Source organism: Urocampus carinirostris, chromosome 9 (genome assembly GCF_059441175.1).
Source record: "Urocampus carinirostris isolate Australia breed hairy pipefish chromosome 9, RoL_Ucar_1.0, whole genome shotgun sequence".
In the NCBI taxonomy this organism is placed as follows: domain Eukaryota; kingdom Metazoa; phylum Chordata; class Actinopteri; order Syngnathiformes; family Syngnathidae; genus Urocampus; species Urocampus carinirostris.
Window position 1 is genome coordinate 15,175,945 of NC_142357.1, and position 23,989 is coordinate 15,199,933.

At 40.6% G+C, this 23,989-nt stretch overlaps 1 protein-coding gene across 2 annotated transcripts; it reads right to left on the reverse strand.

Moving 5' to 3' along the window:
• Nucleotides 1–834: 834 nt before the first annotated feature.
• nfkb1 (nuclear factor of kappa light polypeptide gene enhancer in B-cells 1) lies at nucleotides 835–22,207 on the reverse strand. 2 transcript variants are annotated; one of them, XM_088344624.1, is made up of 19 exons: nucleotides 21,927–22,207; nucleotides 18,129–18,174; nucleotides 17,956–18,040; nucleotides 16,726–16,766; nucleotides 16,008–16,106; nucleotides 14,116–14,267; nucleotides 11,073–11,236; nucleotides 9,136–9,294; nucleotides 6,888–6,992; nucleotides 6,724–6,815; nucleotides 5,818–5,956; nucleotides 5,618–5,749; nucleotides 5,442–5,546; nucleotides 4,504–4,705; nucleotides 4,318–4,426; nucleotides 3,078–3,180; nucleotides 2,887–2,992; nucleotides 2,591–2,672; nucleotides 835–2,508 (listed from the first exon to the last, which is right to left on the reverse strand). In XM_088344624.1, the coding sequence occupies exons 2-19, from the start codon at nucleotides 18,165–18,167 to the stop codon at nucleotides 2,482–2,484; spliced, it is 1,941 nt and encodes a 646-aa protein (XP_088200750.1). In that variant the 5' UTR covers nucleotides 18,168–18,174; nucleotides 21,927–22,207; the 3' UTR covers nucleotides 835–2,481. The 2 variants fall into 2 exon arrangements, with proteins under 2 accessions (XP_088200750.1, XP_088200748.1); XM_088344622.1 differs by having other exon boundaries at nucleotides 2,883–2,992; nucleotides 21,927–22,206.
• Between the last annotated feature and the right edge of the window lie 1,782 nt (nucleotides 22,208–23,989).

The following is a 23,989-nucleotide window of genomic DNA, read 5'->3' on the forward strand; positions in this document are numbered from 1 at the left end:
CTGGAGTGGCTGCCATTCGTGACGGCGCCGGAGAAACGATTCAATTTGAATCATGTACAAACAAACAAACAATTGAATCATGTACAAGAAACGATTCAATCTGAATCATGTACAAACAAACAAACAATTGAATCATGTACAACAAACAAACAAAATATTTATGTTTCAATAAGTGGAGTGTTAATAAAATGGGGGGGAAATAATTTCTGATACTGATATAACCAGGTAAAACTAATTTTAAGTTACCTGTCCAAATGAATGTTGAGGAATACCTATCGATGCTGTTATTCAAAAGGAACGTATAGACATACTTTATATGTTAATGGTAGGGTGCGTACTTTGAGGTGTTCTTAAAAAGTTTGAAATTAAATATTCTCTCTGAAGTTTGTGATAACAATGCCCAACAGAATTCAAAGAGCCTTATATATTTTTTTCACCGTACCCATCTGCTTTTATCTTAACTTTATCAAAATACAGCACAAAGCAGGGGCGGGAGAGCATAGAAAAAGAGTGATTTGAACCGCGTGCTGGAGATTTTCCAGGATAGAATGGTGAAAGTAGGAAACGGACTGTTTCAAATACAGTCCAGATGCCAACCCAAACCCCCAAAAAGATGAAAAAGAAGAAAGGTTTATTCAAGCGCATCAAAGACACATACGTGCGCACGCCACAGCTTGGCAGAGGCTGCAATGAGGATTTCAGCCAGAAGATAGCGTCAGGAGGTAGTACATTTTGAAGTTGTGGACACCACCTTTAAAGTAAGACAATAACATTGTTTTTTTTTAAATGGTAGTTTGTATCTTGCTTTTTTTGCACTGCCAATCATACCACGAATAAAATGCAGGTTCATTTATTTGTAAATCTGACCGTGCCACAGCAGACAATCTGTGAGAGCTTTCTGGGTTTTGGCAACCATATCTAGTTCTTGAAGAAAACAAAAGAAAAATAAGGTGAATAAGTTGCTGCAAGGAACCCTAAAAGTCTCAACTCGTAACAGAAACTCTGCACATTACAAACCATATGAGCTAAAAGTAGGCTACAAAAACATTTTCAGGATTGGATTGGCACATGTGCAGAAATGAAACATGGGCGAGCATTCTGATAATCGACAATCATTTTGTTGTTGGCAGCAAAACCATTATCACAGTGTGACTTTACCTGTGTAACCCCTGCAGGTTACTTGTAGTGCTTGAGTAGCTTCAGAGACAGACACAGATTTGAAGGACAACATGCCAGCTTTTGATAGCTTTTCAAACTAACGCATGCACGTATCGAAAAGGCCAGTACATTCTGATGGCATTAGACATGGACTCCATTGAAAACTTTGCTTATTTTCATCTTTATTGGCATACCTGGTGCTAAATCCAGTAAGATGACTTTTAAGATGCTCTATATAAAAAAATTGAGTTTTGGCACTTCACTACCACATCTAGGCAACAAATAAATGAACACACTTGCTTCTTTATTCACGCGCTTCACACGTCACGACAAATGCAGGCAGAAGGCCGATATTTACTGGTCAAAGGCTTGTAAAGGTCCCAGTTATCAACAAGTAAAGTCTTGATTTGCTGATGACAACATGTTGGAGCCATCCCAAGGCTGCTTTCAAGAAATTATGCGCTTTAAAATGAATGGTAATCAAGAACCAAGGGGGATGATCTCATGTGCAGTCCCTTCTCAAGGTTTCTACATTTTCCCCATGTTGAGGTTTTTGGAGTTTTTCCTTGCCCTCATGTAGGTTGTAGATCAGGGGATGGTGTAGTAACATTCTGTGGTTTGCAATAATCTGTGGTCTGTGCAGCCCTTTGAGACTCTTTGTGATTAAGGGCTATACAAATAAACATGATTTCACTTGACTAACCTATGCCGGTAAATTAAGATAAGGGCCCATTTGCTTTACCTGGAAGTTTCAGAGATTTCGCGAGAGAACTTGACAGTATGACCAAAGACGGCTGAGAGCTCAAAGAACGCAAGTAAACTCATGTGGAAACCAGTTTTCAATCGATAACAGGTTCCAGGAGTGCTTTAGGCAAATATTGATTTCAGACCTTGTTAAGGCCCAACGCGTTTAATTTTAATGCGGACAGGGGCGTCGGGGTGGTTGATTATGTTTGCAACTTCAGGTTTTCACTTCCTGAAGATATGATAGACACAAAGCCTGCATTGCATTTCCTGTTCAGGTTTCAAGGAAGATCCGGCTAATCACTGCCGTGCAGTCAAAAGTGGTACAACACATGCTTGGCTGCTTCCAGAGTGCTGTGATGTGTGTGTTTGAGCGCAACAGGTGTCCGTGAGTGACTTCTTGAATTGATAGCCTTCGAAGTTGAGTTTCTTTCCTTCCCAAGAAAGTCTTAGGTCATACTGGAGCAAGGAGGTATCTGCCAGGATTTGCCTGCAATTAATCAGACACTCAGGCAAAAGAAAGCTCCATCCTGCAGTCGCATACGCCAGTATCCCGACGCTTGTCCACCTTGAAGTCCTCTATATGGTTGTCACTGACAGCGCCGCCTGTAGGAGGTGACAACAAATTCCTTTTGACACCAGCAAAGAGTTGACGAACGTCAGCAGTTGTGTTTGCTTCGCAGCTCACCTGTGGTTGTTCGGTGACGCTTGTCATCCTCTGGAAAAACAATTTCATCCAGGACATTCCTAAGACTGGCTGAAATACACTTCTGAAAATACCAGAACAGACATGAAAGAATGACTCCTAAACGTACTTGGCACATGCTCGGGAAGTATCAAAGGCGCAGGATACATTTTGTACAAATGATGTTATGTAAGGAATTGATGGCCTTGTTAAGCAAAAAAGTAATTTCAGCTTATCATTTGAAAGTGAATCTGTCTTGTCTAGCAAATGCAAAGTTTTGAAAGTGACAGCGTACCTGCCTGTGTATAGGGCTTGTCCCTGGACCATAGCCCTCGTCTTCATCCTCATCATCTTCCTCCTTCTTGAAGAAGAGAGGCTTTAGGTCGTACTTGTGAGTGTCTGCGCCTGAACACGTGGGCCATTAACGTAAGCACGCCACCCACAGGCACAATGCACAACACATGTGCGGAGGGTGCTTAAGCAAACATACCGGCGTCCATATATAGCGCCCCGAGAGCGGCGTAGCCCCGTCCAGCGGCCGTGTGCAGAAGGGTGGGGCCGCCCAAGTTCCGGCAGTCCAACTTAGCGTTGCCCTGGCGACCACATACGCAGAGGATGATTACAATTTCATGGGATTTTTAATAACAAACCCAACACACAAGTTTTGTTGTATGAAAAACAAATATTGTGCAAAATGTTAAGACAACAATAGCTGATCTTAAATCACATTTAATGCAAACCTCGCACTAATGGCTTGATAGAAAATAGGTCTCATAGTCTGGTTAGAAACAATTGTTTTAAAATTATCACCAGGTTTTAGTATTTGTAATTAAATTCCCAAATTAGGAACATTTTTAATAAGTGAATTTATCGTGACTAATTAAATGAATTAATTTATTTACCAGCCTTAGGACAGAGTCTTTTTGACCTTGTTCCACTAAAATTTGCGGCCTGAATATACGCATTTGTTGTGAATATTGCATACAGATTAGATAATAATTGTCTTGGTGTAAATTCATTGACCAATTGTTGCAACTCTTTCTTATGACTTGGTAATACTTTTCTTTTCCTGTTCTTTCCGGCTGCTCGGCTGCTGGTGGTTCAAGGGAGAAGGTCGAATTAAGATGAGTCAGCGGACTAGCGTCTGGACCTGAAGCATGTTAACATCTGCATCGACCAGCCGGCAGAGATGGGAAGCTGACTTTTAAGACAAATTTTTACATATTGGCCGTGTGTTTTTATTTATTGATATTCACTATGTTTTGTGTATTGTTACCCAATGCTAAATCGATTGCACTCTGGTTGTCCTGGAAGGGGGATTACCACTTCTTAGACCCCTTCTAAGGGTGATGGTGAATTCTGACTTGTGCGGTCCTTTGAAATGTTTTATGATTAAGGGCCATACAACTAATGTCACTCCACTTGACTAAAAACTACAGGGTATTTTTGTCAGCAAAGGAGTTTCCTCCTTGCTTGGATGGGTAATTTTTTTGAAATTTAAAAGGAAAGAAAGCATACTTCTTGTTTGTGTGTGACTTAAGTTAAGGTCCCAAAATCCATAATAAATGAAATTAAAAAATAATGGACGACACACTATATTTTAATGAAAGTGAAAAAAAATCTATGCAATCTTCAAAGGAATTAGAATATTTACGAAAAGCTTCTCAAATTAAAAAAAAACCCTCCCAAATTGTTCGAACCCTGCAACCTTGGCAGTTAAGTAGTCTCACCTGGTAGGGCCGCTTCCTCGTGGTGAGATGTGGGTTTCCTGTCAGCAGCCCCCTTGTCAGACTATCCGGTTTACGCCGTTGGCTGTTGAAGACGGCCAGGTTGAGTCCCCTGACACATGATGCGGCGGCCCAAAGTTAGCATTTGATAGCGGTGAGTGAAGAAGGCCAGCATGCAGGCGTACTCACGTGTCTCCGCTGCAGTCTTGCTGGGCCATCCCGGCACTCCGGGAGGCCAGCAAGTATGTCGTGTTGCCCGTCATGGTGGACAAGAAGGCTGAGGAAACCCCAACGTTTGCCGCGTCTTCCTTATTTCGATGTACATCCCATCCCGAATCGTCGTTGGGATGCCTGTTTCCGTCCTTGTCTGCCACGTTGCCCGCTGAGCTATCTAATTGAGAAATGGCATTGGCAATTTTCATTTTCCCACAATTTTTAAGTATTGTTTGGTGAGTACCGTATTTTCCGAACTATTAGGCACACTTAAAAACCCCAAATTTGACAGAAATTTGAAAGTGCACCATATAACCCGGTGTGCTTTATATAGCAATTTATGTACCGCAAAATACAGAGGATAATATTGGAAATGCATAGACAGTAGAATGAATACATGTGTGGTTCTACACAAGGTCTTGCGGTATATTACCGTATTTATGCAAGATAAAATGGCTGACCAAAATCGCAAAGCATTGTACGCAACCGGAATCAAACCCAGGTTGCAGCAGTGAAAGGGCTGTCATTTAACTAATAAATCACCAGTGATGCCCTACGCAAAGGAATCCGACTTTATCTTATTGTTACACTATCTTTATAGTGCCAGAATCGAATGCTCGAGAATTTTGAAAACAGATATTTGGTCGTGAAGACAGAAATAAATGCCAAATCTGATTCATTATCAGATACTTCAAAGCATTTTTGGGTTGGTTTTTTTTTGCTTTTATTTATAGTTTTCAGGACGGCTTTCTGTTTTCTCCATTGTCTAACATTTGTTTTAGACACTGAGAGTCAAAAACAGTGTGATACTATAAGTGTATAAAATGCACAATGGTGCATGCACCTTATAGTGCAGAAAATACAGTACATCGGCTTCATTTGACTGACGTGAAGACTGAGGCCTAGGTCCTCACCATGGTTGACCCCGCCTCCTTCAAGACTGGCTGTGTAGCTGGTGGGGCAAGCTCCACCTCCAACTCCTCCCCCATAGTTGAAGGTAGACAGACCTTGAAAATAGCCTAATGGAGCAACACTATGAGTGGGCATGATCAAATCACTGTTAAGCCTGCCTCAGAGCCACAGCTTTTACCTCCTGCAGTGGAGCCAGGCCCTCCACCTGTCCCCGGGCCTCCCCGGTAAACGCTCCCTCCTCCACCTAGGCCGCTGAAATCTTGGAAGTTGGGCAATGTCTTCTGACGTTTACGCTGCACCTCTTCCTTGTCTACACACAAAGACAGATTTGTGTGTCACAGCTTTATGTTTCGCTTGGCTGTAGCGGTGAGGTCGCACCGAGGATCTGTGGGTGGTACGTAAAGGGCTTGGGCTCGCTGGTCTCGCTGTCAGACTTCCTCTTAAGCTGCACCAAGACAGACCTGGGCTTCTGCAGGTTCTGGTCGCGATACCTGGGTGTCTTGAAAACGATGGCAAACTGGCGGAGAGACGCACAGAGCTACCGTTAGCATAATATTTTGCCATTTGTCACCATGCTGACTTAGTCAAAAGTCAAAATTCATCTTGGAGTTTGAAACGTATCTCCTGGTAATGATGCCCCAACCTTTGAGCTGCACTTGAAATGTAACTTTCCCATTCTTTTTCCCCCCACTCACCTCAAAACAGCAACACTGTAACTGGATAGAACATCAATAGTGTTCAAGAAAGAAGTATGCTGTTGGACAGGTACTGAGCTTCACTCATTTATTCTTCCTCATCTGCCTTAGAACTACCTCACCTGTATTTCCTTGTCTTGTGGTGGCTCAGTAGTAATATACTTTCCACAATGCAACACGAAAAACACATAATTGGTTCACTCCCTCTCATGATTGGTACCTGCTTGTCAGTAATGTCGAGGGGGCGTGACTAGGAAGTAGCTGGGGCTCTCTCAACCTGACTTGGTGAAAATAGGCTCGTGTCCCTCACTCTTTTATCTTTAAGATTTGCAGAGGAATGAGACTATTTGGCTCATTGTAAATTCATATTGCTTGAGTATGGAGCAAGATTAAGGGGAAGCAAGAATATTGTCATCATTCCGATGTCTGAAGAATTTGCTCTTTAATAGCTAATTTTATATTAAGCGCTCCTGTATATTCTGTTTTTACACTAACCTGTGTTGCAAAATAAAGAATGCATTTTGGGTGGGAGTTGATTTTCTTCCAGGATTGTGTTGTATTTCGTGCACCACGTGACAACAGCCCTTACCTGCCGATGCACATCAGTAGGGGAGAAGTCGCCCAGAGCTTCCCAGGTGACACCAGAGTCGTCCTCCTCGAAGAAGCGCACTTGGATGTCATCTGACAAACGTACAGGTTGGTCATGTGACACTGCAGGTTGCTCAATGTGTTTAAATGGTCGACGTATTACACCTTTTTGTACTTTGTCACAGAGGAGGTAGACTTCGTCGCCGCCGCTGACACAGCCGGCCGTACGGTCCATGCGCACGATCTTCAGGTTGGATGCGTTTGGAGCTTCTGCATACAAAGAGCAAACGGCGAATGTTGTTTTTCATCAGGTAACATGCAAACTCCAGGCAAATTACAATGAGTTTCTGCTGGGAGAAAACACCTAATTGTCTTAAGGTTGTAGTTTTTCTTTGAGTGGAAACAAATTATATGCTGATAAATTATTACTTCATCCATTTGTCTTTTTGGTGATGAAATTCACATGGTTCAAACAGACTAAAAGGGAAACCTTTATGTATAGAAGACAAAAAATAGAAAGAAATATATACTCCAAAAATGAAGTGAAAATAAAATCAAAGTACAGTACTGAAATATATAAACATCATTTTTTAAAATGCATTCAAAAAATGTGATTAAATACAAACATAAATATAAAAAAATGTAGGGATAACATTTTATGGCACACCAAGCAGCATGCAACATGTACTAAAAACAGGTACGTATTTGTAATTTTCTTTTGTCACGTATTTATTGTACCATATTTTCCGCACTATATGGACGTTATAGGGCGCACCCCGAAAAAAATGTTTTTGGTCCTATATTTGACATACATAAAACGCACCGGATTATAAGGCGCTACAATGGGAACGTCGACAAAACAGTCAGATAGTTCAGTCAAACTTATTACCCCCTTAACATTCCCAACGCTTGCAACTACGCAAATACATGTCGAGAACACGTGCGGAAGCGGTGTCCGTACGATGTCACTCAAATGCATTGTTCCATCATTCGGAAGGTTAAAGTTTTGTGATTCAAGAAATGCCAACTATTCCTTAGTTTCTATTTTCTTTTTCGCTCGCAACTTTACTGTGCATATGACAACAAACACTTGGAATTGATTTTATTTTAAAAATAGACACTCCATTCCATCCATTATCTGCACCGCTTATCACAGAAACATCGAGTTCAGTCTGAAACAAGATACTGGGAAAACATATAGCCAGAGTAGCTCACCAAAGTCGTTGTGTTCAATAATAATGTGCAGCCATGGTCCTCTTATATCCGTGAGTTTAGTAAATCCAGGAGAATAAAATATTTACAAATACAGAATAGTAAAAAAATGCTTTCTGTATGCCGTCAACCACGTGCTATACGCATTCATCTTTTTCGGCCAATTGCAGGCTTTGTTTTGCCGCTTCAGCCAATGCCAGCCTGTAAATGATAAAAAGGATCCTCCCCTTGACCTCCGAATAACTTTAGCCAAATGATCGATTCAACTGATGATTGACACATCTTTTTCGGCCAATTGCAGGCTTTGTTTTACAGTTCAAGCCTATGCCAGCCTGTAAATGATAAAAAGGATCCACCCCTTGACCTCAGAATAACTTTAGCCAATAGTGATCGATTCAAATGATGATTGACACATCGGTTAGCCAATGAAACGCCGGTAAATAAATCCCAGCATACACCGCAGACTACTTGGCGTTCGGGGGAAAATCTAGTCGGCGGCTGCAAGTTAGTTGGAAGACTTTGCGAATTAATAATGATCCATAAATAAGGCGCACTGTATTATAAGGCGCATGGTCAGCTTTTGAAAAAAATTAAGACTTTTAGGTGCGCCTTATAGTGCGGAAAATACGGTATTTATTTCCACTCATTTTTTTTCAATGTTGTTTTCAATTTGTAGTTTTATTTAACCTTTTGATTTTAAAAATGTAAAATTGTATTTTGCTTTTATATGCAAAACTATTTTTCACTTTTAAATATCTTTGATGATGACATTCTTGATTCACCAAAGGTTGACACCATAAACTGTATTATTGCCATAAATCTGACTGAATTGTGTATTTGGCGTTCCATCATGTTGGGTCGGAAGTGGTTATTTTCGTATTCTGGATTCATACACCTTTTCCGTTACCAAATTCAAGCACTTTTACAGAACTTTCAAAGCAAATTTTCCAATTTCTCCAGTACTTTTAAATAAGAAATCAGGTGTGACTCATGTATTTTGGAGAGCCCCAAAAATATCTGCATTTACATATGCGATCTTTAATCTCACGTGTGCATTTATCAAGACATATACAATTATTTAATCTTGGGTAAATCAGGAATATAATTGTAGATTTGAACAGTGCGTGTGGAAATATTTTTGACAGGTCAACATTGATAAAATTGAGACTTTTCTGGGCCAGTGTGTATGTGTGTAACTGACTACTGTCAAAGATGGGGTGGGATAGGACGGGCTGGAGCGGCCTGGTGAAGGCGCCGTCGCTGTCGGGCAGGAAGGCTGTGAACATGAGACGCACCACACTCAGGTCCATTTCTTTGGCCTGTGTGCACGCCGCACTGGCGATGGCGCTGCGTTGCTTCTCTGCACAGGCCACAAAATGACGCACATTGAGGGCAATTGAAGCATCGTAGATAGACATATGAAAGGGGAACGGCAGCATCATTAGCCTGCTAGCTCAAAGCTAAAAAAAAAATGGGGGCGCTGACAATGCACATCGAATGAATATTTCAACACGTATTGAAACAACATAGAGCAACTAATCATATAACTAACGAATTTCTTCACAATAAGGGGAACAGGTAAAGTCTTTTGTCGTATATTTGTCATACGTACAGCACACTGGACTATAAAGCGCATGAAGTTGAGACTACAGTAAGAGCTACCGCATAAATTTGTGGTCTCTTTGTATGCTCACTGCATATAATAATGCATCGATTAATCAGTTGATAGTTATATCACTGAATAAAGTTGCAAAACATTGCTTGCAATGGGAATTGAACACAGATCGCGGCGGTGAGGGCGGTAACATTTTACCACTAGTGGTAAAGATTATTTAGATGAAATAGATTGGAGCTGAGCTCATTATCAAACTATTTTTACTCAAATAGAAAAACTGATAAGAAAAATGCATTCTGATAGATTAAACGGTCTCTCCACTTCCTCACCTGTGCATCTATAACCTCTTGGTTTAATATGTATACAAAAAATGTTACTGTAATGCAATGGTTCGCACAATCGTCTAGCACGTGAAAGGTCCCCGGTTCGAGACCGGGTGAAAACATGTTGGCTTGGAGACGGATGGGCGCCACCAGGATGTACTTGCACAAGACACACCACAGGAAATGGTGCCTTTACAACCCTAGTAATTAAGGGATCCAACCCGCCAACCAAGTAAAAGAACTTGCATAGTATTTTGTTGAGGTCTTTCCGTTTTTTGTTTCTTGCAAAATTATTGATGCACATGTGAAGAAGTGGAGAGACTGTAACTTATCAGAATGCACTATGCAAATCAGTGTTACTGGCACCGTGAGTAAAAGTATTTTAATTAATTTATTTATTATTCAGCCAGTATCAACCATCAACATGATATCTACCGGAAATCATTTTGTCACGCGAAGCTATCGACGTGACTCGTCGCCTTCGATCGGCGCCGGGTTTTTAGACCCAACTGCTGTGTTGGGAGTCATTAGGTGACCGAACCCCCCAATTTCAACCCTTAATGCCAAGCGCCAAGCAGGGAGGCAATGGGTACCAATGTTGTAAGTCTTAGGTGTGACTCGGCCGAGGCTTGAACCAGCGACCTCCCAGTCTCGGAGCGGGCGCCCTACCATCTAGGCTACCGAGCTGGTAGAGTGTGATAAAGAGATAAAGTTGAACGCTTTTTCATATGTCATCTGTACCACTGGTGGTCTAGTGGTAATGTGACTGAATATATTGCAATCTGGGCTCAAACACATATGTACACTCATTCCTCTAACGAACACCTACAAATACTGTATGCATTTCCAATCGTATCCACAGTATTTCATGGCATATAAATATTTTCTCTCTTTGGTATGTTTAAACAATGCCTAACTGAGTTCAAAGAGCCCATATGTTTTATTTTCTACCATGCCCGCCCCTTCGGGGCGATTATTCTTTTTGATAGACAAATTCCAAAAGACGGAAATGTTACTTGGCTGCAGACATGATAGGACATTTTTTTGGTGCTCTACTTTGCCATGTTTTAAAGTGGAAGAAGCAGCGTGCGTTCAATTCAGAAACATTGAGGCCTTCACTGCATGCAACATTTACTGGGCCGACCCATTTCATACGGCAGGTTGGAGACCTGCAGATTCGAGAGAGACACACAAACGAACCGGAGAGCTGTCGGGGTAGGCAGGCATGACCGCGTGGGGAGTCCACGTCCGGGTGGATGGAGACCCCCAAGTTGTACCCAGCGCTGACTGCCTCGCACATGCGATCCTCCAACGTCTTGGCTACGTTCTTCTTAGTCACATGCTGGATGCCCAAGTTGGGGAAGCTGCCAACAAAAAACAAGCATGCGCTTATCAGGGTGAACATAATCACAAAACACTCTGATCTAGATAAAAATTAATCACAGGTGATCCATGCAAACAAATATTAAACCTTGAGAAATTATTAAACGAATCACTTTTAACTTTTGATTTCATACGTAAGGTTTCTACCTTCTCACCTATCAAACATTCTAGAAAAGCTATCTGTTACAAGTTTAAAAATCTGCATAAACAAATGTGTATTACTAAATGATATAGTATACCTTTAGAGAAAAACATTTTACAACTCTGGCATTAATTGATCTTGTAGAAGATATATCGCGTAAAATCGTCAACATGGTATATTCCGTTGGTATTTTCTTAGATTTAAGGAAATATAACACAGTAAAAATATAACACAACAAATCCTAATATACTAATACAAACGTTACAGTAATACGGAGTCGCTGGCTAAAGCGATATATCTCAAATAGATCCTAATACGTACAGATTGCCGACAATTCTGATGAGCATTGGATGTGGTGTTCCTAAAGGGTCTGTGTTAGGACCTTTACTGGTTTTATTTTATATAAATGAGACTTGTTTAATGTATCACAACAATTTAAAAAAAATCCTTTTGCTAACAAAAGAACATTTTTCGGCTCAGGTAAAAATGTACAAGAATTGCGGGCAAAAATAACCAAAGAAATTAACAAAGTATTGTAATAGTTTGATGTATGCATTTATATAGCGCTTTTCAAGTCATTGAAGACCTCCCAAGCACTTTGTAAAGTGCTTCACAATTTCCCTTTTACACACATTAACTAACCAATAGCAGCGTCAGCCATGCAAGGCATTTACGTGCTCACAGGGGGCTTTAGGGATTTAGTGCCTTGCCCAAGGACACTTCAATTGTACTCGAACCTGCAACCTTTTGATCCCCAGACGAGCGATTTACATCCTGAGCTACTGCAACCCCAAAACCAATTATGAATAAATGTATCAAAAACAGAGGTTATGGTATTTGGGAATAAAAAAAAAGACTATTAAATACATATTAAGGTAGGTTGTGTTTAAATAGAAAAAGCTAAAAAGTTTAAGTGATGATATTATCTGAAGACCAAATATATATAAATATGTGCGTACAATCCAAATTAGCAGAGAACCTTGCAAGATTGAGTTGACTAAAAACCCTTCATATGATTTAATTATTTTTAAGTTATCTACCAGATATGGGGAAATACATATGAATATTATTACAGAACAAAGCAGTGAGGATTGTGCATAACACTAGGTATGAAGAACAAAAAAACGTTTTTTAAAATCAAACATATTAAAACACTTGAAAGATATACTGTAGGTCAGGGGTCGGGGACCTTTTTGACTCAAAGAGCCATAAAAGCAAAAAATATTAATTTTATTTTGGGAAAGAGCCACACCATATATTATGAGACAAATTTACTAAATTGCTAAACCCGCGCCCCAAACAAAAGCTTAGTCTTCAGCACATTTATTTTTGATGATTTGATAAAAAATTATGAAAAGAGAATAATGCCAGAGCCCCTGTCCCAAAATCAACAAACATACCACTTTAAACTTGTCTCTTTCTTGCAATTACTCAAGATCGGTTAAACTCCTTTTGACCCTTTTTTTCATACATATTGGTTTCAAAACCAGATGCAAGCAGTTATTGTGTAAAAACGTCACAACATTCTGCAAATAGGGAGCCTGATGAGCTCACTTTTGGCGCAGACGGCGTAGGGCGAGAGATGGGAGGGAGTGCTTGCACTTTTTGCATAGCTCCACCCATCCCTCCCACTCACCCAATCAAATAACTAAGTTCTCTTCCGGTGTTTTGGCGTATTTACAGTTCTGTGGATTCATCATAAGGTATCTGAACACTGAACACAGATTGTATAGTGAACTTTTATATAAAGGATTCCTTAGCGTTGTACAGCCAAAACGAGTTTTTCCCCCCCTTTTTTTGAGTGACACCTTGACTGTAAATTGTAGTGAAAAACGTGCCCTATATATACTGCGAAGTAATACCATGTTATTTAGCTTTGGTTTGGCTTTGCGTGAACCTGAATAGGATAGACAGTTCAAGTTTTGAACAAGATGGAGAAATTTTGCATGCAATCAAATTTGACTCTGAGCCACAGATACTCATAGAAAGAGCCATGTATGGCTCGCGAGCCATAGGTTCCCGACCCCTGCTGTAGGTAATCTTAAATCTCTAATAGTATACAAAACAAGTAAACACAAACTCCCAATAAATATTTAACAGTTGTTTCTCTACAGAGCAGACATTTGTCATCTCAGGGAAATCCATAACTTCAAAGTCAAATTCTCACACAACATTAAAAAGTCATTGTACCACCAAGAAAGGTTTCCATTTACTGAACGATTCAGATGATTACTTTAAAAATGTCCCACATTTAAATCAATTCAACCAATTATATACTACAAATATTTAACATAAATATGCTGGAGTAAAATAATAAATGAAAAGTTTATTTGTGTATAATATGTAACAGGAGTCACTAGCAACACTATTGTAAGTTTAAAATGTAATTTGTTTTTAAATTTTTCTTTGTGGGGTAAAGTTCCGTATTTGTGTTTTAATTTTAAATATGTTTTCCTAACAAGGAATAAATTGAATAGGAGTAGGCACTTAAAAGCTTAGACTTCAGTCCATTCCCTTTGGGGACATGTTTATGTATTATATTCCCGAATTGTACAGTTGTTTTTTGTGCAAACAGTTCAATGTTTCCTTTTGTTAATTGGTGGTCGATGTTGTTTTTTGTGCATTGCCTAAATGAAGAGCAACACACAAACACACAAAAAAGATTTTTAATTTTGACTTGGATGTTTAAAAAAAAATATTGCAAGAGTTGTAACCTACGTAATAGCGTCATCCTTGGGGGGCACATCGAGGATGCAGACTCCCTTGTCGCACTGCTTTCCCACCAAACTGTGCGCGTGCAGTCTGGGTAGTGGAGTCAGGGCCGTCACCAGCTGAACTGCCAGGCGGGCCGAGCCCTGGTAGTTGCAGATCTGTGCAAAGTACAAAGTCACAATTCAGGAATTGATGACAATTTTTCATGGACGCACTGCGGCTGCCACTGAAGTTTGGTACCAAACGTGTAGACCAGGGATGTCAAATTCATTTTAGCTCAGGGGTCACGCTGTAGAAAAAAAAGACTCACAGTGGCCGGACTAGCAAATTAATGGCATAAAAGTGTGCCTTAGCTGTAGGGTTAGGGATCTTTAGGAGACTCAAAAATTGAATTATGGCTTTGATTTACAGATGTAAAATTCAGTTATCGAGGTTTTCTTTCCTTAATATTTATTTTCCCTCGCTAAGATTTAATCTCATGTAGTGTTTATCAACTTGTGTTTAAAAAAGGGAAAACAAATAAATACATTTTCTCTACAGTTTATTTAACTCAGGAAAACATATGCAAATGATATAATGAGGTAAAAGTATTTGTTTGCTTTATATCGATTCTTTTAATGAAAATGTTTACCTGAATTTGAAATGTTCAGTGTTTGATATAATGTTATAGAAGGGGGCCAAAGCTTCTTTAAACCTCTGCAAAGACAGCAAGGTGCTATTGGTGTGAATTTTTTAATTCCAAATGCTCACCAATAGTTTCCAATTAATGGGGATGAAAAGTGTCGTGTTGTAGTGAATGTAACAGTTAAGAGACATCCATGCACCACAAGTCAATACAATCGCCTTAAACAGTGTGTCTGTGACTCTTAAGTAAAATAACATTGGGATGGGTGTTTCCTCAAACGTTCTCTGGTTGATAAATGGTAGTCAGCAAATACAACTCTAGTGGCTGGTCTGCTTTGCGAGTTGGCCAAAGCCTTGGCAACGTCCAGTGGACATATCAAAAACTGCAGATCATTGTTTGATGTGATGCGGCTAATTTTTCTTTTGAGCTTCGCTAAGCATTGTCTCACGGGCCAGATTTGATCTGTTGGCAGGCCTCATCTGGACTGTGGGCTATATGTTTGACACCCTCTATGTAGTCCGACTCTCGCAAACACAGAGGCCCACATGCCAGGATGGGGAAGCCAAATGTTTGCAGCCACAAATAACACCTAAGCAGAATAGCTGATCAATGCGAAAGAGAATAAAGCTTACTGTATATGCTATCTTGTTAGCATGTGACTGTTCTAAGTACTACTACAGACTGGACAGCTCATCTAGGCGCATGTTAAAAACTTGCATGACATGCTAAGGCGCCTTTGTTTCGGAGTTAGCTTCAGACGTGAGATCTTTAGCCCGACTCTGGGCCTTAAATGTCAATCATTACGTTCAGGTCAGGCCAGGTTTCCATCTCGCTGCCTTTTTTATTTTGTTCAATCATTCACCAGTCATTGTTTTTTATCGTCAGTGGGCATTGTTTTTTTGCTTCTCTTTCTTAAAGTGTCGCACGAGATTTTTAAGAAAATACTGCTGCTGTAGTTTTGTGGTTCAATTTTCAACCAGTCAACAGAGGGCCTAAAATATTCACATCAAAACTGTCAGGTAATATTACCTCTGCAGAAACGGATATATAAGAGAAGTAAATGTTTACACAGTCTTATTAAAATTTCATTTTGTTACAAAAGACAGGCTTTAATTTGTTATTATAAATCACCTTTCCCCTCCCAATTACTCAGAAAAAAATATAAAATTTGGGGTTTACTTCACGCTCTGTCCTGCTAATTAAGGTAATTGGTTGGGCTCGAGTTGGGTCGGGCTGGATTATTTAAACGCGATCTTCCCTGTGGATAGCTTACCTTGACCGCAGGGTACGTCTTCTTGTTCTTCTCGCTGCTGGCTCCTGGCAGACCGCCGTGCGACGGACCTTCACAACCATAACGGAAGCGGAAGCCTCGCTGGAAAATCACAAACACGCAAAATTAGACAAGCGTTTTTTCGGAAGTTTTATCGCTCACTTGGATGACCAGGGAACCCCACAGACTAAAGGAGAAAATGTAGTCTTGGAATAGTAAGAGAAGCCGCAAGTGGCACTAATGTTGAATTGGCTAATACATTGATGTTAGATGATGAAAGACTTAAAAATCAAAGCATCTAACGCTTGTGTTACAGTCACTAGGCACGAATGCTGGCATCGCAGCTGGAAGCTGCCAATGCCACTGCCTTGCCAAGGGCCTTTTGCCGCTAATGCTAGCTTCGCAAACATGTTCAATAGCATTAGCATCAAGCACTGTTGGCATAAATGCATAATGATTACACATTCTTATTTGCATAATGCAAACTAAAACATTTTGGGAAATTGGATAATTATTCTAAATGTATTTTTATCTTGTTTAGTTTAGAAAAGATTAGTCAAAATTTTGCTAATTAATCCCCCATTTTTTATACAATTGTGATATTCGGGCAGTTGTGGTTTTGTTGTAGTAAAGTATTTCGGTACACCAAAGACAAAGAGGCCGTTTTACTTTTGGTAACTGCAGTCAGGAATGGCAATGACTTTTTGGTGTTTGCACGGACCTGTTTTGGCTGCTCTATGATGTGTAGGAAGGGCCCGTCCCCTGAAAAGCAAAACAAACATTTTTCTCAAAAGGTTAATTCCCCAACATGACATGCAAACATTCACATTTGTTGCTCCTCTCTTTTCCCATGAAAGAGTCACAGACAATTATACAGAAGCCCATGATGATTGTTTTGGATAACCTTGTTTTGGAGGGTAACAGATTGATTATAAGAAGTAATTGTGAGCTTGGTCTGTTGTTGCAGTTTTCCTCAAACTGGTGCGTATACACTAATGGGAATATTTTCCATATAAGTAGCATGCATTTCAAAATCCATCCGTCCGTCCATTTTCTGGACCGCTTATCCTCAATAAAGTCTCGGGGTGCTCAAACCCATTCCAGCCATCTATAGGCAGTGGGCAGGGACACCCTGAACCGGTTGCCAGCCAGTGGCAGGGCACATAGAGACACACGCTCATTCATACGTGTCAATTAACCTGATATGCATTTTTTGGAATGTGGGAGGAAACCAGAGTGCCTGTAGGTAACTCACACAGGCACGGAGAGAACATGCAAACTGCACGGGGAGGTTGGTGGCTGGATTTGAAGCCTGAACCTCTGAACTGTGGGGCTGACGCGCAAACCACACAGACACCGTGCCGCACACATTTCAAAATCATTTTAAAATTATATATTTTAAATCAATGTATGTGTACAAATATTTTTAGGGCAGTGATTTTCTACCACTGTGCCGCGACACACAAGTGTGCCGTGAGAGATCGTCAGGTGTGCCATGAGAAATTATCCAATGTCACTTTTTAAAATTTAAAATTTTATGAAACATTTATGAATCATTTTCTGCAAATATGTCATTGTCAAGTGTCTGTGTTGTAAAAACTGGGGGCATCATCGATTATATTGCAATTAAACATACTGTTCAGTGTCATTTTATAACATCTTTGGTTAGTGGTGTGCCGCAAAATTTTTGCAATGTAAAAAAACATGCCCTGGCTCAAAAAAGTTTGAAAAACACTGTTCTAGAGAACTGTCTTCTCCAAAAAGGGTAATGAAATGCAAGCATCCGAAAATCTATCAACAAATCAAATCAATCCCTTTTTTTCCTCAGATGGTCCAAAATGCAAATGCATCAGCGCTTACTAACATAGGGAAGTTCTTCTTTCAGGTTCTAACGTAGGGAAGTTCTTGTTTCAACCACTTGGTGCATTGGAAGCAGTGTGTTATAATTTACCTGTCCTGTTGGACAATGGCTGTGATTGCTGGGCAGGGCATTGCGGGAAGTCCCAAGCCGGTTCCATTAACAGCGTGTCCAGGATCTGACGTCACAAACCAAAACCAACCATCTGATTTTTTATTTTTTTTTAACGACCAAAAAACAGTCTTCTTTGACTTGAATGCACGCACCTGACTGCCAACAGGAAGGAAGTGCTCATCACCGGCCATGGTGCCTCTGAAAAAGAAAAAAAATAATTGCAATGGTTCACCCAAATGTTTGTCAGTTTATTTGGTCTTGCAATTTTGCAGATTAAGAAAATGAAATGCTTTTGTCTGCATTTATTTGACTTCTTAGGTCAGCTTCCATTCATCATCACCTAGTGCTACTCCACTCAAATTAACTAAACCGGACTCTCCCAGTGAAGCTTGTCTATCAATCTACCCTTTACAATACACTTGTGCAACTCAACATGACAACACGAATGAGCTAGAGACCGCTACTGTAAGTTGCTTCTGTTTTCCACGAAAGTGGAGAACTACTTAAACTCAGAAACACCCATTATCCTGTCATGCTTCCTGTGTCTGTAACTGGTATTAATGCCCTGTCTACATTGATGTAAGTCTGTAAGCCCAGTTTGTTGTGGCTTTTGAAACGCAATTCTTTTCGAGAAGGGTCTTTGAAGTGTCTCAGAACGTTTTACTGTAACCCACTGCTCCACTAAAGATTTAGCCAATACTGAGATAACCTGCTTAGCACATAGCTTAAGCCTGGCTTGGTAGATATCCAAGACTTCCAACAGCTTCCCTTTACATAATGAAATGGAAATGAAATGGTCTGCATTTCTATAGCGCTTTTGAAGTAATTGAAGACCTCCCAAAGCGCTTTACAATGTGATTCACACTTACCCATTCCCACACACACGCACACACCAATAGCGGCCATGCAGCCATGCAAGGCGCCAACCTGCTTATTGGGGGCATTAGGGATTCAGTGTCTTGCCCAAGGACACTTCGACATATAACACGGAGGAGCCGGGAACCGAACCTGCGATCTCTTGATCCCAAGACGAGCGCTCTACCTCCGGAGCTAATGCCGCCCCGACAAAAAAATGACAATTCATTTTTGTTGCATTTAAATAAGATTGCTAACAGGGAGCCACACTGAAGCCCTGATCATGCATTTGAAAACGCGAAATATCTTGTGGTTGTAGTTCCCAAGACCTTTTTACATATTCACCTGTTCTTCACATGTTGTTCTCTGGCTTTCACCATGACACTTTTCACAAGAATATCTTTGCATGTCAAAGCATGTCCTTCTTTGCAAGACTTGAAGCACACCATCAGACTGTCTTTTTTGTTTTAGTGGAATGCCAGGCTCTCATCCCTTTAGTTTTCATCACTGTCACTTGACTCAGTTTCATTTATTTTATAAGTCATTTCCAAGTTTTCATGGCTTAGTTTTAAAATTTGCAAAGGTGATGTCTTCATGTGTATGTGCTTTATGAATTGCATATGACTTCATACTTTTAGAATAACCCCCTGGATGATTGTGCCACTAAAAAAGGTCTTTTAAAGTATCCACTAACTTCAGCAATGCTGTGATAACTTCCCCCCAAGATGATAAAGTCCGTTACACTTTGTTGTTTTCCTTATAAAGCAAAAGCAGCGGGCTGCCTTTTTCCAGTGTAATACACCCTTGGCATTTTCAAAGCTTTTCTACCATCATTTTGCATGTCCCTCATCATAATTGAGATGCTTTCATAGAGACATTATCATGTGTGCTTAATCATTTATTTTTGTCCGTTGCCCTTGCAATCTAGGTTGTTTGTTCTTAAACCCAGGTTTATGGCAACGTCGTGCTCTCTCAAAGCTAATAATTGTCAGTTGAGGCAACATCCTTCTTGCCCATGGGGTACGATGATAGTTATATCTCTTTTCTAATCAGCCAGTCACTGCACTGTCCATTACTAGAATTGAAGAGCAGAACCTAACTGGTGCAATTTTTCAGTTTCCCATTTGTTGACTTCTTAGCCAAAAACACAAACTAAACCAGTACAATCGTACTCTTTATGTCCCACGGTTGTGGAGCAAACACAATACTTTTCACTGTGGACATGATATCTAACACCAGCACTCATGTGTCACTTTTGCAGAGACCCAGACAGCTACAGTGGGTAGTTGGTAACTCTTTCCAGTTATTAGAGCGTTAAATGGACATTGTGTATGTTTAAATACCTTCTAGTGGTAAAACAAAAACCTTCCATTCCTAAAACAGAAACCAATGATTTGAATAAGCAAAATACATGAACTACAGTGACAGTTTCTTCCCAACATCCATCACCACCCCAAACAAGCGCGCAAAACTGAAAAAAAAAATGTATATATTGCAACTTATTGGGGAATTTTTGCTGCTGCCAATTTTATTGCCATGATGTACTACACTTCATTGCACTATTATTATAACTTGGGCCAGTCCCTCAACAGTACTTTGTGAATATTTTCCTATCTATTCTGACAGCCTTTAATCCCATTTTTCTTTTGAACGTTTTTCTTACATGTCTACAATGTTTCACCACGTTGAAACCAATGACAATAACGACAATTCTAAATTTTAGAAATAGTTTTAGATCACGAAATGTATATTGGTTTTACAGGACGGTAAGTTCACCTAGAGCAGGGGTGGCGAAAAAGTTTGACACAAAGAGCCGATTTTTTTTAACTGGGAGCGTCAAAGAGCCACACCACGCACTGACCTGCCACGACAGACAGACACACACAAACACACACAATTAAAAACGTTTTATTTCCCATAACACATTCCTCTCCTTAGAATACAACAATTATTCTTCTTATGTTGATTTCAAGGAAAGTTTCCAGCATCAATACACACAAAAAAAAACTAAACATGAAACATGGCAGAGAGCCAAAGTATATAAAAAATATGATGAGGCAAAGAGCCGCACTCTTATTGGCCAAGAGCCGCATGCGGCTCTAGAGCCACGTGTCGCCACTCCTGACCTAGAGGGAGCTGATATGATTGTCCGGCATCTTGCTGCTAAAGGTGGTAAAAGGCTGGGCAAAAAAAAGAAGAAAAATGATACAGTTTGAGTACTTTAACTCCCTAGTTTGTATTATTTATTGTGCTTTGTCGCACTTATTTTCGGTCTATCTACCCCGGTCATATCCCTCGAGATGGGTGGACGACAGCAAGACAAACACATACACAAAAACAAAGAAAATAAAAAAGGGGAAAAGTAGCACAAAAAAAAAATAATCTTGCGAACCCAAATGTCCAAACACCCAAACAAGTTAAGCACCTCGGCAAGTTGGTCATGCTTTCGTCCCTCCAGATGAAACGGGACACTAGAAAGCGGCCGTGTCACTCGGGTCAGGGTGACACAACACACCCTCATGTTCAAAGGAAGGGCCCGACATCTTTCAGTGGTTTACCCCTGCTGCATCATACGGGTGCCCTGCCCATCCCTTAGAACACGTATTCAGTTGCACTACAGAATAATATTACGACATCTAGTGGTCAAATATTACAGTGTCCCTTGAGTGGAAAGGGACATTTTTCAAGACCTTTTATGAATATTTAGTCAACGGGTGGCCATAAAAAAATAACATGAGATTTCTTTTCGCCTACTGTAGTAGCTAGCAAAACGAAGCAACTTAATGTGTGGTGTCAGATCTCGTCTTTCATTCTGCTCACACCAGATACATCACACATCCAACCTGGTCCCTAATCGTATGGGAAACTTGCACTTAGTCACCCAAATCCCAGCAAGACAACAGCTTTCAAGATGCCTTTTTTGCAAGTCTGATCGATCCCGGGGTTGCAAGCGGGTGTCTGATCGAAATTCGGTGACTTTGGGAAGCGGCCAGTAAAGGAGCGAGACCACAACAAGGAAGTCAGCGCAATCGCCCGCACGACTTTGCGAATTCTTGGAGAGTTTGTAAAAAATTCACACCAGCACGTTCCCTTACCTTTCCAATGGAAGGGGCCTCGGTCGTTTCACGGCCTTTGTTGTCAATTTGACAACTTCATTGGAACGCGCGGCGCGGCCATTACAATCACAAGCCGCCGTGACGTCACTATACGCAACGGGAAGCAGTAGTTTTTATAACAGAATAAATTCAAACAAATGTACTGGACGCATATCTGTTTCGTTAATGGAGTAGGACATAAGCAAAACAAGACGAAATAACCAAAAGCAAATAGTAAAGTCGATTTGCTTCCGTTCGGGAACTTCCCCGTGATGAAGTCGAGATTTGGCAAATAATGAGATGTCTCACTCTGATAATGTCTCAAAAGATGCCTCCGCTACCATTGTTGCTTGCAATGAAACGTGGCAGTGGATCGTGACATAAAGCTGGTTTTCAAGCTGTTTTTTTTTCCTCTTCGATTTTGAAGTCCTATTGCCCCGTGATTATTAACAATTTCGAAAAGCACGGTATCAAAACGTGTTTGGCACGGTAGCCACGCCTTCCAAGTACGCTCAGTTTAGCCTACGTACGATCTTGTTGCCTTACAAGTGTACAACAACTTTGAAGTTAGCCAATTTGATAATTAAATTAAATGGCGCTCGGCTTGCAGTTGTTTTAGTTTACCACTGCAGAGTGAGCGCTCTTCACTCGTCTCCAATGGACCTCCTGCCACCTGGTGGGCATTTGAAACACTGCAGTGTTTCTACTTCCGCTTAGTTTGTTTTGTTTTCCCAAAAGTTGCGATTATAGTCTATCAATCCATTTTCTGCACTGCCCATCCCAATTGTCTTCGGGCAGTGGGCAAGAGACGCCCAGAAAGTGGTTTCCATCCGGTCGCAGGGCAGTGGGCACACAGTAGTGACTTCCTTCTCGGCTAATATCCCTAAAGCGTGTGCCGAGTATTTTAAATGAGTGGTTCATGAACCGCGGTTTAAGGTACGTTAGTGTACTAAATTATTTTATAAAATTTTACTATAAAGGATTTTATACGATTAAATACAAGTTACATTTATCGATTGCAATGAAGATTTTCACTGAGTGGGCTTCAGGTCACGCTGTTCCAAATTCGGAATGTTTTGGCGGGGGAATTTTGATAACAAGACTCTGACGAAGGACGTCAGGCATTGTTTTGATAAACGCTCGGTGTTGTTTCGAGTTTCTCCAGACATCGAGGCCGGGGGTGGACACCACGTGGGGGCTTTCAATGGCACGCCCATGAGAGGAGCCGGCCCACCAGCTTGCGGAAAAACCGTGGGCAGAGGAAGAAAGGCAGAAGATCGAGAGAGGAGGCTTGACAGAGACTCGAGTGACACTAATTCGGCTGTATATTCGATGGAGTTCACTTGGTTAAATTATTTAAGAAATTAAATCTGCCCCGTGTGGAAATGCCGGTCTCTGGTTCATTTTTCCATCAAGAAAGGAGCGCGCATTGTTAGGAGAATGTAGGTTGTGTTTGGTTAATGGAGTCAGATAACTAATTCGAACAATTTCGTAAACGGTACATTTTAATATATTTAATTCCAGTATGCAGAGACGTTTGAATACCACGTGACCGATTCAGGAAATGATCTGCCAGAATTATGTGTGGTTCGAAATAAAACAAACACCCCCAGAGTTGAAAGTCCACCGAGTAGTAATCACAGAAATATGCGCTTCCAATTATTCACAAACTTGCCATCACACAACAAGGCACCCCTGCTTCATCTGTAGCAGTTAAGTTTTGTCAAAAGTGGGTGAAATTCTCTATTAAAAAAACACCAGGGTCCAAAAACATTGGAAAAAAAATTAAATTAAAAATGAAAAAGCACTTTATTGTACCAGTTTATTTCCCTTTTTCACTTGTTGCTTAAGCTAGGACCGGCCCAAGCTTTCATGGAGCCCTAAGCAAAATTAGGTTTGGGGCCCCCTATTACTTCTTAATTTACATACCTAGCAGAACTCATCCCATGTTCTATTCCAGGGGTGGGCAACTGTTTGGATTCAGTGGCCACATGTGACATGTTATACTTCTTTTTGAACAGATTTGCATACCTGTCAGCCTCCACGGCTCCATGCCCGTACAA

Coding starts and splice junctions, on each gene's coding strand:
- nfkb1 (XM_088344622.1), bottom strand. CDS start 18,167: ATGGCCGGTGATGAGCACTTCCTTCCTGTTGGCAGTCAG. Junction 16,107..16,725: donor TCATAGAGCAGCCAAAACAG/GTCCGTGCAAAC, acceptor GTGATTTTCCAG/CGAGGCTTCCGCTTCCGTTA. Junction 2,509..2,590: donor GCGTCACCGAACAACCACAG/GTGAGCTGCGAA, acceptor CACCTCCTACAG/GCGGCGCTGTCAGTGACAAC.